This window comes from Gigantopelta aegis, chromosome 15 (assembly GCF_016097555.1).
Source record: "Gigantopelta aegis isolate Gae_Host chromosome 15, Gae_host_genome, whole genome shotgun sequence".
Lineage (NCBI taxonomy): Eukaryota > Metazoa > Mollusca > Gastropoda > Neomphalida > Peltospiridae > Gigantopelta > Gigantopelta aegis.
The window spans coordinates 166,476-182,323 of NC_054713.1; the positions used below are offsets into that span (position 1 = coordinate 166,476).

At 39.3% G+C, this 15,848-nt stretch overlaps 1 protein-coding gene across 1 annotated transcript in view; it reads right to left on the minus strand.

The window, feature by feature from the left end:
• Positions 1–4,906: 4,906 nt before the first annotated feature.
• The window catches only part of LOC121390248 (dentin sialophosphoprotein-like), a 52,378-nt gene continuing 41,436 nt past the window's right edge, over positions 4,907–15,848 (minus strand). Inside the window, exon 14 of the mRNA XM_041522031.1 lies at positions 4,907–10,089. Coding sequence (XP_041377965.1) covers positions 6,887–10,089 — 3,203 coding nt within the window. The 3' untranslated portion in view covers positions 4,907–6,886. The remainder of the gene's footprint in view (positions 10,090–15,848) is intronic.

The window sequence follows — 15,848 nt, forward strand, 5'->3', positions numbered from 1 at the left end:
GTAACTCGCTCTGGGTGGGAGTCGGTACTGGGATGTGTAACTCACTCTGGGTGAGATCCGATACTGGAATGTGTAACTTGCTCTGGGTGGGATCCAGTACTGGGATGTGTAACTCGCTCTGGGTGGGAGTCGGTACTGGGATGTGTAACTCGCTCTGGGTGGGAGTCAGTACTGGGATGTGTAACTCGCTCTGGGTGGGAGTCAGTACTGGGATGTGTAACTCACTCTGGGTGGGAGTCGGTACTGGGATGTGTAACCTGATACTGGGATGTGTAACTCACTCTGGGTGGGATCCGGTACTGGGATGTGTAACTCACTCTGGGTGAGATCTGATACTGGAATGTGTAACTCACTCTGGGTGAGATCTGATACTGGGATGTGTAACTCACTCTGGGTGGGATCCGGTACTGGGATGTTAACCCTGTATCTACCAGCCTTGTCCAATGGTTTAACCCCGAAACCGGTTGTAAATAAAAAGCTATTTACATGTACTTCCATTTACTGATTTATAATGTGTTATGGGTTAACATTGTGAATTGTAAGTCCTAGCTTGCTGTTCCGTAGTGGAGAAGTAATCATGATGGTTTAGTGATACGGTTAACATAAGCTAAACATTAACTAAAGTATATCAACTTGTCGCTGTATTATTTTAGTTTTGTATAGTTACATATAATAAATTATATTTTGAATACTACATGTGTATATATAGTACAATAAATTATATTTTGATAGACATTGGTTACAAGTTGTTTTCACTGGTGCAGCAGGGCTCAGAATATCAGGGGCCCAATTCACAAAACTCCCCTAGGCTTGTTTCAATCATCTTTGCTAAAAAAAATTGCACTAAATACAAAATATCAAAGTTAAAGAGGGTTTCAGAATAATTAAATTTCCATTGCATTCTTTACAATATAACGTCATCCCATTGGTCCAGCCGTAACAGGAGTTTAACTTCTTGATGAACTAAAAATTACTTCATCAGAGAATGTCACGTTATGTTATATTGGTTATGTTATATTGGTAATCGTCTTAATGAGCGTTATTGTTTATGGACCAAAAATAAATGATTTAAATTTAATTATAAGGATTGTCTGTTAATTTCTTTTATGTTCATCTGGGTATGAAAAAAATCCTCCACAAATTTGTGAGAACAGATTCAATTTACAGAATCGGATTGGGTTTTTTTTCAATACCCCATTGAACATAAAGAAATAACAATCCTCAATTGGTTTTGGTGTTTAATGTATCTTTTTGGTGCATCTTTTATAGGACTGCTGCATCATTATGGGGGGGGTGGGGGGGGGGTAATTCATTGGTAAAGATGGCAACATTCCAGGATTGTTTGTAAGATTTCTGAGTGCCAGGAAAGAATTAACACTTAGTCAGTTTGGGGGAGTGTTTCTGCCTTATTAAGTTTATCAGTATACCAGTTTATCATTGCAGGATGCATGGCAATGCACCAGACAATGACTCATGCAAGTAGTCATATTGTCAAAACTCCTTTCCAACGGTCTTGTGAAGAGATACGATTTTTAAGATGTTTCTGTTGTTCAGATACATTTAGAATGCTGTACAAGGTTTTTGCTAAACACCATTTTAATTTTTTTATGCAAAGGTAAACATGGTGTCATATAACAACTGATACTATCCTGTCTGTGGGATGGTGCATATAAAAGATCCCTTGCTGCTAATGGAAAAATGTAGCGGGTTTTCTAACACTATATGTTAAAATTACCAAATGTTTCACATCTGATAGCCAATGATTAATAAATCAATGAGTGCTCTAGTGGTGTCATTAAACAAAACAAACTTTTAACTTGTGAATCATCACACACAGCCCTGTGGTGTAGGGTGTCCATCCATGATGCAATCACGATCTTTCATTTGTTAACACACAGACACAGCCCTGTGGTGTAGTGTGTCTTCCATGAGATGTCCATCCATGATGCAATCACGATCTTTCATTTGTTAACACAGCTCTGTGGTGTAATGTGTCCTCCATGAGATGTCCATCCATGATGCAATCACGATCTTTCATTTGTTAACACAGCCCTGTGGTGTAGTGTGTCTTCCATGAGATGTCCATCCATGATGCAATCACGATCTTTCATTTGTTAACACACAGACACAGCCCTGTGGTGTAATGTGTCCTCCATGAGATGTCCATCCATGATGCAATCACGATCTTTCATTTGTTAACACAGCCCTGTGGTGTAGTGTGTCTTCCATGAGATGTCTATTCATGATGCAATCACGATCTTTCATTTGTTAACACAGCCCTGTGGTGTAATGTGTCTTCCATGAGATGTCCATTCATGATGCAATCACGATCTTTCATTTGTTAACACACAGACACAGCCCTGTGGTGTAGTGTGTGTTCCATGAGATGTCCATCCATGATGCAATCACGATCTTTCATTTGTTAAAACACAGACACAGCCCTGTGGTGTAGTTTGTCTTCCATGAGATGTCCATCCATGATGCAATCACGATCTTTCATTTGTTAACACAGCCCTGTGGTGTAGTGTGTCTTCCATGAGATGTCCATTCATGATGCAATCACGATCTTTTATTTGTTAACACACAGACACAGCCCTGTGGTGTAGTGTGTGTTCCATGAGATGTCCATTCATGATGCAATCACGATCTTTCATTTGTTAACACACAGTCACAGCCCTGTGGTGTAGTGTGTGTTCCATGAGATGTCCATCCATGATGCAATCACGATCTTTCATTTGTTAACACACAGACACAGCCCTGTGGTGTAGTGTGTCTTCCATGAGATGTCCATTCATGATGCAATCACGATCTTTCATTTGTTAACACAGCCCTGTGGTGTAATGTGTCTTCCATGAGATGTCCATTCATGATGCAATCACGATCTTTCATTTGTTAACACACAGACACAGCCCTGTGGTGTAGTGTGTGTTCCATGAGATGTCCATCCATGATGCAATCACGATCTTTCATTTGTTAAAACACAGACACAGCCCTGTGGTGTAGTGTGTCTTCCATGAGATGTCCATCCATGATGCAATCACGATCTTTCATTTGTTAACACAGCCCTGTGGTGTAGTGTGTCTTCCATGAGATGTCCATTCATGATGCAATCACGATCTTTCATTTGTTAACACACAGACACAGCCCTGTGGTGTAGTGTGTGTTCCATGAGATGTCCATTCATGATGCAATCACGATCTTTCATTTGTTAACACACAGACACAGCCCTGTGGTGTAGTGTGTCTTCCATGAGATGTCCATTCATGATGCAATCACGATCTTTCATTTGTTAACACAGCCCTGTGGTGTAATGTGTCTTCCATGAGATGTCCATTCATGATGCAATCACGATCTTTCATTTGTTAACACAGCCCTGTGGTGTAATGTGTCTTCCATGAGATGTCCATTCATGATGCAATCACGATCTTTCATTTGTTAAAACACAGACACAGCCCTGTGGTGTAGTGTGTCTTCCATGAGATGTCCATCCATGATGCAATCACGATCTTTCATTTGTTAACACAGCCCTGTGGTGTAGTGTGTCTTCCATGAGATGTCCATTCATGATGCAATCACGATCTTTCATTTGTTAAAACACAGACACAGCCCTGTGGTGTAGTGTGTCTTCCATGAGATGTCCATCCATGATGCAATCACGATCTTTCATTTGTTAACACAGCCCTGTGGTGTAGTGTGTCTTCCATGAGATGTCCATTCATGATGCAATCACGATCTTTCATTTGTTAACACACAGAAACAGCCCTGTGGTGTAGTGTGTGTTCCATGAGATGTCCATTCATGATGCAATCACGATCTTTCATTTGTTAACACACAGACACAGCCCTGTGGTGTAGTGTGTCTTCCATGAGATGTCCATTCATGATGCAATCACGATCTTTCATTTGTTAACACACAGACACAGCCCTGTGGTGTAGTGTGTGTTCCATGAGATGTCCATTCATGATGCAATCACGATCTTTCATTTGTTAACACACAGACACAGCCCTGTGGTGTAGTGTGTCTTCCATGAGATGTCCATTCATGATGCAATCACGATCTTTCATTTGTTAACACAGCCCTGTGGTGTAATGTGTCTTCCATGAGATGTCCATTCATGATGCAATCACGATCTTTCATTTGTTAACACACAGACACAGCCCTGTGGTGTAGTGTGTCTTCCATGAGATGTCCATCCATGATGCAGTCACGATCTTTCATTTGTTAACACAGCCCTGTGGTGTAGTGTGTCTTCCATGAGATGTCCATCCATGATGCAATCACGATCTTTCATTTGTTAACACACAGAAACAGCCCTGTGGTGTAGTGTGTCTTCCATGAGATGTCCATTCATGATGCAATCACGATCTTTCATTTAACACACAGACACAGCCCTGTGGTGTAGTGTGTGTTCCATGAGATGTCCATCCATGATGCAATCACGATCTTTCATTTGTTAACACACAGACACAGCCCTGTGGTGTAGTGCATCTTCCATGAGATGTCCATTCATGATGCAATCACGATCTTTCATTTGTTAACACAGCCCTGTGGTGTAGTGTGTCTTTCATGAGATGTCCATTCATGATGCAATCACGATCTTTCATTTGTTAACACAGCCCTGTGGTGTAATGTGTCTTCCATGAGATGTTCATCCATGATGCAATCACGATCTTTCATTTGTTAACACACAGACACAGCCCTGTGGTGTAGTGTGTGTTCCATGAGATGTCCATCCATGATGCAATCACGATCTTTCATTTGTTAACACACAGACACAGCCCTGTGGTGTAGTGTGTGTTCCATGAGATGTCCATCCATGATGCAATCACGATCTTTCATTTGTTAACATGCTGTATATTCAACTTCTTTAGCTCATCCTTGGCAAATGTGGAGTAAATAACTTACAAGCAAATTAATATTTTATTAGCGTTAAAAAGCAAACAACTATTACACAGACACTGTAACATTCAATAAAATTACCAATTTTACAACTGTAATAAACATAAACTAATACATCTTACTATCTACAGAATTGATAATGATTAATAACAAATTACAATCATAATAAAAATAAAACTGTGTTTAATGTTTAGTGCACCACAGGTGGAGAACTGGTTAATTTGGTGTGACAATATTCGAGTCAGATTAAATAGTCTTAAACTGGCTGAATACATCAACTACAGTGATTTTATGCAATAACAGCATATTAAATATTTATTTAATAACAGCAAATACTATATGTAATGATTTAATAGCAGAAAATCTATATCAGGCTTCTTCTTTTTTTAACTCTGGTTAAATCTCTATGTACTGGCATCAGAATAAGCTGAGAACATTACTGTTTGACATCCAATAGCCAGTGATTAATAAATCAGTGTGCTTTAGTGGTGTTGTTAAATAAAAGAAACTACATCTTCTGAAATGTTTTATAATTATAACTACTCTGCCAATAACTAAAATATAACCAATAGCATATTAAAACTGGTGTGATGGATTCCTTATCAGCTGCTAATCCGACAAGTTTGTTTTCATACTAAGATCTCCAGTATAGTTTATACTGCATCATATCAAGACTAAATGTGTCACCCAATTTCGTTTGGTGACCTTGTTTTTGTCAGCCACTTGATATACTCCTCATCCCCTTCTGTCATCAAATCAATTACTCAACTTTTATTGCGTATTATTCAGTAATTTCCATTATACTGCCCATTGACTAGATCTTTTAAATTGCCCCAAGATTCCCTTGCAGACTATGTGACCATTTCTGTTTGTCAGGGCTAAAAAAAACATGCCGGAAATAAATAATGGTTCTTTCAAACAGACTATATAATAAAACAAAATCAAATTAACAATGATAGGTCTATATTTCTTTTAAAAACACCAGTATTTGAACAATATTTGCAAACAGTATTCAGTGGTCGATCATGGATTATCCACCAACACAGGCTATACGAGTCCATGGATTATCCACCAATGCAGGCTATAGGACAGTCCATGGACTATCCTATCCACCAAAGCAAGCTACGAGTCCACAAACTATCCACCAATGCAGGCTATAGGAGTCCATGGACTATCCTATCCACCAAAGCAAGCTACGAGTCCACAAACTATCCACCAAGCAGGCTATAGGACAGTCCATGGATTATCCACCAAGCAGGCTATAGGACAGTCCATGGACTATCCACCAAAGCAGGCTATGACAGTCCAGACTATCCACCAAGCAGGTTATATGACAGTCCATGGACTATCCACCAAAGCAGGCTATTAAGTCCATGGACTATCCACCATACCAAGATATATGAGTCCATGGACCATCCACCAAAGCAGGCTATATGACAGTTCATGGACTATCCACCAAAGCAGGCTACGAGTCCTAGGACTATACACCAAAGCGGGCTATAGGACAATCCACCTTAGCAGGCTATACGAGTCCATGGACTATCCACTGCACCAGGCTATATGACAGTTTACAGACTATCCACCATAGCAGGTTATACAACAGTAAACAGACTATCCACAGCAACGGGCTATCTGACAGTTCATGGACTATCCATCAAAGCAAGCTATATGACAGTCCATGGACTATCCACCAAAGCAAGCTATATGACAGTCCATGGACTATCCACCAAAGCAGGCTAAATGCTGTAGTGGTGGTGTTAAATAAACCAAACTGGTGTAGCAGGCAATACACAGGAAATTACGATGGTTGAAACAGGACCAGAGTGTGTCAAAAGTGTTTCAAGTGTACAATGTAGTTTTCTATAGCACTAATCTGTAAAAGCACTTATCATTCTAGCAGTTCACCATGCCAGATTCAGTGTTTATTTTTTAATGTATTTCTAAAGCAGAACAGTAAACAACCTACATGTTGCATGTAAAACAAGGATCACTCTTCACCCAGTTCAAACGGATCCGAATCTTCGCTCATTACCACCGACTGATGTTTGTTTGTTGTTGATTTTGGACTCAACTCTATATCTAGGTCAAGGTCAAGACTGTCACTGTCGGGACACTGCTGATCCTTGCTGGTTTCATTCAGCTCCAAGATTTGTTCATCATTGCTGTCCTGACTTTGGGAACTACGCAGTTTCCTGGAGCTAACAGATAATACCTTCTTACGTTCAGACTTCTTAATATTCTTTTTATCATCATTCAACTCTAAAATCTCTTCATCATCACTGCTGTTCTGGCTCTGGGAACTGCGCAGTTTCCTTGAGGTTTTCTGTTCTGTCTTCTTGTTTATATCATTCAACTCTAAAATTTCTTCATTACTGCTGTCCTGGTTCTGTGAGCTGCGCAGTTTCCTTGAGGTTTTCTTACGTTCAGTCTTCTTGTTTATATCATTCAACTCTAAAATCTCTTCTTCATCACTGCTGTCCTGGCTCTGTGAGTTGCACAGTTTCCTTGAGGTTTTCTTACATTCTGTCTTCTTGTTTATATCATTCAACTCTACAATCTCTTCATCACTGCTGCCCTGGCTCTGTGAGCTGCGCAGTTTCCTTGAGGTTTTCTTACATTCTGTCTTCTTGTTTATATCATTCAACTCTACAATCTCTTCATCACTGCTGCCCTGGCTCTGTGAGCTGCGCAGTTTCCGTGAGGTTTTCTTACGTTCTGTCTTCTTGTTTATATCATTCAACTCTACAATCTCTTCATCACTGCTGCCCTGGCTCTGTGAGCTGCGCAGTTTCCGTGAGGTTTTCTTACGTTCTGTCTTCTTGTTTATATCATTCAACTCTAAAATCTCTTCATCACTGCTGTCCTGGCTCTGTGAGCTGCGCAGTTTCCGTGAGGTTTTCTTACGTTCTGTCTTCTTGTTTATATCATTCAACTCTAAAATCTCTTCATCACTGCTGTCCTGGCTCTGTGAGCTGCGCAGTTTCCGTGAGGTTTTCTTACGTTCTGTCTTCTTGTTTGTATCATTCAACTCTAAAATCTCTTCACCATCACTTTCCTGGCTCTGTGAACTGCGCAGTTTTCTTGAGGTAACTGACGTTTTCTTAGGTTCTGTCTTCTCCATGTGTTTATTATCATTCAATTCCAAAGTCTCCTCTTCATCGTCGCCATCATCATCATCGGTGCTGCACTGGTTCTGAGTAATGCGCTGTTTCCTGGTATTCATTACCTTACATTCCGTCTTCTTTCTGTTGCCATCAGAAATCTTTTCACACGAGTCTGTTTGAGAGTTTGGATATTTACGTTCTATCTTTTTCTTCTTCCTTGTTTTACTATCAGAATTTTTGTCAGATGAGCTAGGGATTTCTATAACATCATCATCAATTTGAGAATTTAGACATTTCCTCGTTTTACTCTGTGGCGAATCTTTTACCATACTGTGATCTTGTGAATTGTTTAACTCAGTAATTTTGCTACTTCTGGACCAGTCAGGTTTCTTAATACTTAGTTTCTTTGACTTCTCCAATTTGGAATCTTCTGTTTCACTTCGACTGCAATCATTTGTAAGATTCTGTCTTTCCTTAATACTTAGTTTCTTTGACTTCTCTGGTTTGGAATCTTCTATTTCACTTAGACTGCAATCATTTGTAAGATTCTGTCTTTCCTTAATACTTAGTTTCTTTGACTTCTCCATTTTGGAATCTTCTTTTTCACTTCGACTACAATCATTTGTAAGATTCTGTTTTTCCTTAATGCTTAGTTTCTTTGACTTCTCCATTTTGGAATCTTCTTTTTCACTTCGACTGCAATCATTTGTAAGATTCTGTTTTTCCTTAATACTTAGTTTCTTTGACTTCTCCATTTTGGAATCTTCTGCTCCACTTTGACTCTGATCATTTGTTACATTCCATTTTTCCTTTTTATCTCGTTTGTCTTCACTACTACCCGTCACAGAGCTGGCACATTTTTCACCATCTGATGTCTTGATTTTTTCCTGTTTCGAATCCTTACTCTTCTTCAGCTTCAGTTTGTTTTTTTCCTTCACATTGGACACCAAATCATCTTTGTCCTTCTCGTTCTGTTCATCTTTCTTGAGTTTGTCTACCTTTTTGCCCTCTACATTGCTGTCTTCCTTTGAACAGCTTTCTTCAGTCCTGTTGAGCTTGGTCGTCTTTTTGCCTTCTATAATTCTCTTTTTTTGTGAACAGCTTTGTCCATCTTTCTTGACTTCATCTGCCTTTTTGTCCTCTGTATTTGTATATTTTTTTGAACAGCTTTGTTTGGTTTTGTTGAGCTTGTTGATCTTTTTATCCTCCATGTTTGAACTGATGTAATTTTGACACGATTTCCCCTCTGGTGTCTCTCTGCTCATCTCTTTCCTGTCTTCTTGATCTTTGTCCTTTGAATCGTCCCTCATAACTATTTCATCTTGTGTCTTTACCACAACAGGTGCAACAAATATTGATACTTTCTTTTTACTACTGCCAAACGTTGGAACAGTTTTTTGCGTTTTAACCGCATCATTTCTTTGAGCCTTGCTGTCAGCAGGTTTTGAGCTTTTCGTCTTCTTTGCTAATTTTGGTTTTGAATTTCCTTGTTCCACATTTTCTTTCTCTTGCTTCTCATACACTTTCTTTTTTGCTGTATTCCATTCAGTTGATTTGGAGGCATCACTTGCAGTTTCACTGTTCTGTATGCTCTTTGGATCTCCTCTGTTTTCCTTGGATTTCTTTTCTTTCTTTTTCCCTTTCATACCAGACCCGCCTTTCATCTCAGATCTGTTCTCAAAGCTCTCTTCATTCTTTCTACTGCTCTTCTTCGGCTTTTTTGTTTTAGGCTCGGCTTCTTCGCCAGTTTCTCGACTTATCTCGCTTGTCGTAGAATCAACATTTCCCTCTACATCTTTCTTTGCAGCCTTCGTCTCTGCAGTTTCTGCTTCCCCACTTTTAGCTTTATCGGCCGGTTTGCTCTTAGTTTTCTTCTTTCCTTTGTGTGGCACGTCTTTTCCCGTCCAATTCGCGAGAGTGGGCTGTCCACATGAACCCATCTCACTGTTGACAGTGTTGTTGTTGTTGTGCAAGCCATCACCCATCTCCATGGTGAAGATGTCGGGGTCGAGCTGCATACAGAGATTGCCAGAACTGTCGGTTGTACTCCGAACCATCTTCTTCTCAACCTCATCTTCTAATCTGTCTAAAATATAAAATAAAATAAACCTAGTTAAAACACTGCTAAAATAAATGCCACTACTTACATGTACATGTACATTTAACCATAAGCATTCTGATAGTGCTGCTAGGCAATGTGTGTCCTCTACCAGACACAAACAAATTTCATATCTCCTAAGTTCAAGGGCAATAACTGCAAAAAATTGGTAAATCGCTATGAAAGTTAAACTTGGTCTGTAATAGTACATGATAAAACTATACACAAAATGACAGCTCAATATCTTGAGGCATTGGGGGGGAAAAGTCGTGAAAACACCTGTCCATATCTCTTAAATTCAAGGGCCATAACTCTGTCAAAAATGGGTAAATCGTCATGAATGTCAAACTTGAACTGCAATAGTATATGGTAAACCTATGTACAAAACTTCAGCTCAATAGCCGAAGTCATTGTGAAAATAATATACATAATAAACGGACAGACTCACTCTAGGACAGAGATGAAAGCTATAGTCCTCTCGGGTTGGAGCGGTAGGGGACTAATAAACCTCAGAAATTGGAAGGAATAAATGTTTTATTTAATGAGGCACTCAACACATTTCTATTAGGGGGCATACTTTTAGTACGTACGCATTTTGGGGGGGTGGGGGGGTTGAAAATTTAAGAGCCATTTTGCGTACGCTTGCGTACGCTTGCGTACGGCGGGGGGGGGGGTGTTATTAGGGTAAAATTTAAATATATATATAGTTAATTTGATTATTTACTGACATTCTAGATCGTCAGCGCCTGTTTTGTTCACCATACTAACCCTTTGCGTCATTCCACTGCATGACCTTTGCGTACATCGTGGACGGACATATTCCCTGGTCGTTTCCTGCCTGCCCCAGTACCAAAAAGGTCTTCTAATTCAGGGCCAGTTATTCCTGATCCAAAAGATGTCCGCCCAACAGATATGTATCCAAATCTATGGGAGAGAATGGCTTTGACATCGCGTGTACCCCAAGTACTCGAGATATACAAGGAGATCCTGTACGATTCATACTGCCCTACAATAATGAAGGACATTGATGGGCGTGTGTGCAAGAAGTGTGGAATCTATTTCCCATCAATAGCGTCAGTGACCAGGCATCGCCGTGGAGGAGGGTGTACGGTTGAAACAATGGATGAAGGGCAGGAAGCCTATGAGGCCATTCATGATGATCCTGAACACCTCAACGGCGACGCAGTCTTAACTGAGGAAGCAGAGCCTGTATTTGCACCGCCGATCTACAGAAATATTTTTGAGGCCCTTGGTGTACCTCGGGAGGCATTGGATGAATAACACTACAAATTTTCTCATTGATCTAGGCAGTCCTATTGTTTATCAATATTTTGTTGTCATGTGCCCCAAAAAGTTGTACCTACTGGTACTAAGTTCCGACTTTTAGGTTTATAGTTCCGAGTTAGTTCCAGTTTTATAGTTTTGTTATTAAATCATTAAACATGATTTGAATTTTTTTGTAATTAAAACAGAGCAGACGTTCCGGTTTATAATACATTTAGAAACATTTTATTCGTCGTCAAGCGTTGTTTAATACATTTGTACAATGAGCAGTATTCATTAATTATAGTATACCATGATGACATCGACGGTGGCATTGTCTAAATTTACTGGTACTGACTGACGATCTTTTGCATATGTACGCGGGGGGGGGGGGGGGTATGGGCACTGGCGTACACATGCGTATTTAGGGGGTGCAAAAAATCGGAAAATTGTGCGTACGTACTAAATGGATGATCCCTTATTGTTATATGGCATGGGAAGGAAGTAAGGAAGAAATGTTTTATTTAATGAGGCACTCTAACACATTTCTATTATGGTTATATGGCACGGGATATGGTTAATGACCATACAGATAATGAGAGGGGTAATCAACTGCCGCCAAGCAACAGGCTAGTCTTTCTGAGTAGTAGCATGGGATCTTTTATATGTAGCATTTCAGACAGGATAGTACATACCACCGCCTTTGTTACATCTGTTGTGAAACACTGGCTGGAAAGAGATATAGCTCAATGGCACACCAATAGGGATCAATCCTAGATCGACTGCACATCAAGAGAGCACTTTACCACTGGGCTACGTCCTGTCCCTCACAATATCAAGGACTTAGATTAAGAGAGGGTGGGACTTGTTTGTATTTAAGAGAGGGTGGAACTTCTTTGTATTTAACACTTTCCATTGCTAACATGCTACTTGTTTGTATTTACTACTTTCCATTGCTAACATGCTGCCTGTTTGTATGTAACACTTTCCACTGCTAACATTCTACCTGTTTGTATGTAACACTTTCAACTGCTAATATGCTGCCTGTTTGTATGTAACACTTTCCACTGCTAACATGCTGCCTGTTTGTATGTAACACTTTCCACTGCTAACATGCTACCTGTTTGTATGTAACACTTTCCACTGCTAACATGCTGCCTGTTTGTATTTAACACTTTCCACTGCTAACATGCTACCTGTTTGTATTTAACACTTTCCACTGCTAACATGCTACCTGTTTGTATGTAACACTTTCCACTGCTAACATGCTACCCGTTTGTATGTAACACTTTCCACTGCTAACATGCTACCCGTTTGTATGTAACACTTTCCACTGCTAACATGCTACCCGTTTGTATTTAACACTTTCCACTGCTAACATGCTACCCGTGGGTATGTAACACTTTCCACTGCTAACATTCTACCTCTTTGTATGTAACTCTTTCCACTGCTAACATTCTACCTGTTTGTATGTAACACCTTCCACTGCTAACGTGCTACCTGTTTGTATTCAATACTTTCCACTGCTAACATTCTACCTGTTTGTATGTAACACTTTCCACTGCTAACATGCTACCTGTGTGTATGTAACTCTTTCCACTGCTAACATGCTACCTGTTTGTATGTAACACCTTCCACTGCTAACATGCTACCTGTTTGTATGTAACACTTTCAACTGCTAACATGCTACCTGTTTGTATTTAATACTTTCAACTGCTAACATGCTACCTGTTTGTATGTAACACTTTCAACTGCTAACATTCTACCTGTTTGTATTTAACACTTTCAACTGCTAACATGCTACCTGTTTCTATGTAACACTTCTCACTGCTAACATGCTACCTGTTTGTATGTAACACTTTCCACTGCTAATATGCTACCTGTTTGTATGTAACACTTTCCACTGCTAACATGCTACCTGTTTGTATGTAACACCTTCCACTGCTAACATGCTACCTGTTTGTATTTAACACTTTCAACTGCTAACATGCTACCTGTTTGTATTTAATACTTTCAACTGCTAACATGCTACCTGTTTGTATGTAACACTTTCAACTGCTAACATTCTACCCGTTTGTATTTAACACTTTCAACTGCTAACATGCTACCTGTTTGTATGTAACACCTTCCACTGCTAACGTGCTACCTGTTTGTATTTAATACTTTCAACTGCTAACATGTTACCTGTTTGTATGTAACACCTTCCACTGCTAACATGCTACCTGTTTGTATGTAACACTTTCAACTGCTAACATTCTACCTGTTTGTATTTAACACTTTCAACTGCTAACATGCTACCTGTTTGTATGTAACACCTTCCACTGCTAACGTGCTACCTGTTTGTATTTAATACTTTCAACTGCTAACATGCTACCTGTTTGTATGTAACACTTTCCACTGCTAAAATGCTACCTGTTTATATTTAATACTTTCCACTGCTAACATGCTACCTGTTTATATGTATCACTTCTCATTGCTAACATGCTACCTGTTTGTATGTAACACTTTTTACTGCTAACATGCTACCTGTTTGTATGTAACACTTACCACTCCTAAAATGCTACCTGTTTGTATGTAACACTTCTCACTGCTAACATGCTACCTGTTTGTATTTAACACTTTCCACTGCTAACGTGCTACCTGTTTGTATGTAACACTATCCACTGCTAAAATGCTACCTGTCTGTATGTATGTAACTCTTTCCATTGCTAACATGCTACCTGTTTGTATGTAACACTTGTCACTGCTAAAATGCTACCTGTTTGTATGTAACACTTCTCACTGATAAAATGCTACCTTTCTATATGTAACACTTTTCACTGCTAACATGCTACCTGTTTGTATGTAACACTTTTCACTGCTAAAATACTACCTCTTTGTATGTAACACTTCTCACTGATAAAATGCTACCTTTCTGTATGTAACACTTTTCACTGCTAAAATGCTAACTGTTTGTATGTAACACTTCTCACTGCTAAAATGCTACCTGTTTGTATGTAACACTTCTCACTGCTAAAATGCTACCTGTTTGTATGTAACACTTCTCACTGCTAACATGCTACCTGTTTGTATGTAACACTTTCCACTGCTAACATGCTACCCGTTTGTATTTAACACTTTCCACTGCTAACATGCTACCTGTTTGTATTTAACACTTTCAACTGCTAACATGCTACCTGTTTGTATGTAACACTTCTCACTGCTAACATGCTATCTGTTTGTATGTAACACTTTCAACTGCTAACATGCTACCTGTTTGTATGTAACACTTTCCATTGCTAACATGCTACCTGTTTGTATGTAACACTTTCCACTGCTAACATGCTACCTGTTTGTATGTAACACTTTCCACTGCTAACATTCTACCTGTTTGTATGTAACACTTTCCACTGCTAACATGCTACCTGTTTGTATGTAACACTTTCCACTGCTAACATGCTACCTGTTTGTATGTAACACTTTCCACTGCTAACATGCTACCTGTTTGTATGTAACACTTTCCACTGCTAACATGCTACCTGTTTGTATTTAATACTTTCAACTGCTAACATGCTACCTGTTTGTATGTAACACTTTCAACTGCTAACATTCTACCTGTTTGTATTTAACACTTTCAACTGCTAACATGCTACCTGTTTGTATGTAACACTTCTCACTGCTAACATGCTACCTGTTTGTATGTAACACCTTCCACTGCTAACATGCTACCTGTTTGTATGTAACACCTTCCACTGCTAACATGCTACCTGTTTGTATGTAACACTTTCCACTGCTAACATGCTACCTGTTTGTATGTAACACCTTCCACTGCTAACATGCTACCTGTTTGTATGTAACACTTTCAACTGCTAACATTCTACCTGTTTGTATTTAACACTTTCAACTGCTAACATGCTACCTGTTTGTATGTAACACCTTCCACTGCTAATGTGCTACCTGTTTGTATTTAATACTTTCAACTGCTAACATGCTACCTGTTTGTATGTAACACCTTCCACTGCTAACATGCTACCTGTTTGTATTAACACTTTCAACTGCTAACATTCTACCTGTTTGTATTTAACACTTTCAACTGCTAACATGCTACCTTCCACTGCTAACGTGCTACCTGTTTGTATTTAATACTTTCAACTGCTAACATGCTACCTGTTTGTATGTAACACTTTCCACTGCTAAAATGCTACCTGTTTATATTTAATACTTTCCACTGCTAACATGCTGCCTGTTTATATGTATCACTTCTCATTGCTAACATGCTACCTGTTTGTATGTAACACTTTTTACTGCTAACATGCTACCTGTTTGTATGTAACACTTTTCACTGCTAAAATGCTACCTGTTTGTATTTAACACTTTCCACTGCTAACATGCTACCCGTTTGTATTTAACACTTTCCACTGCTAACATGCTACCTGTTTGTATGTAACACTTCTCACTGCTAACATGCTATCTGTTTGTATGTAACACTTTCCACTGCTAACATG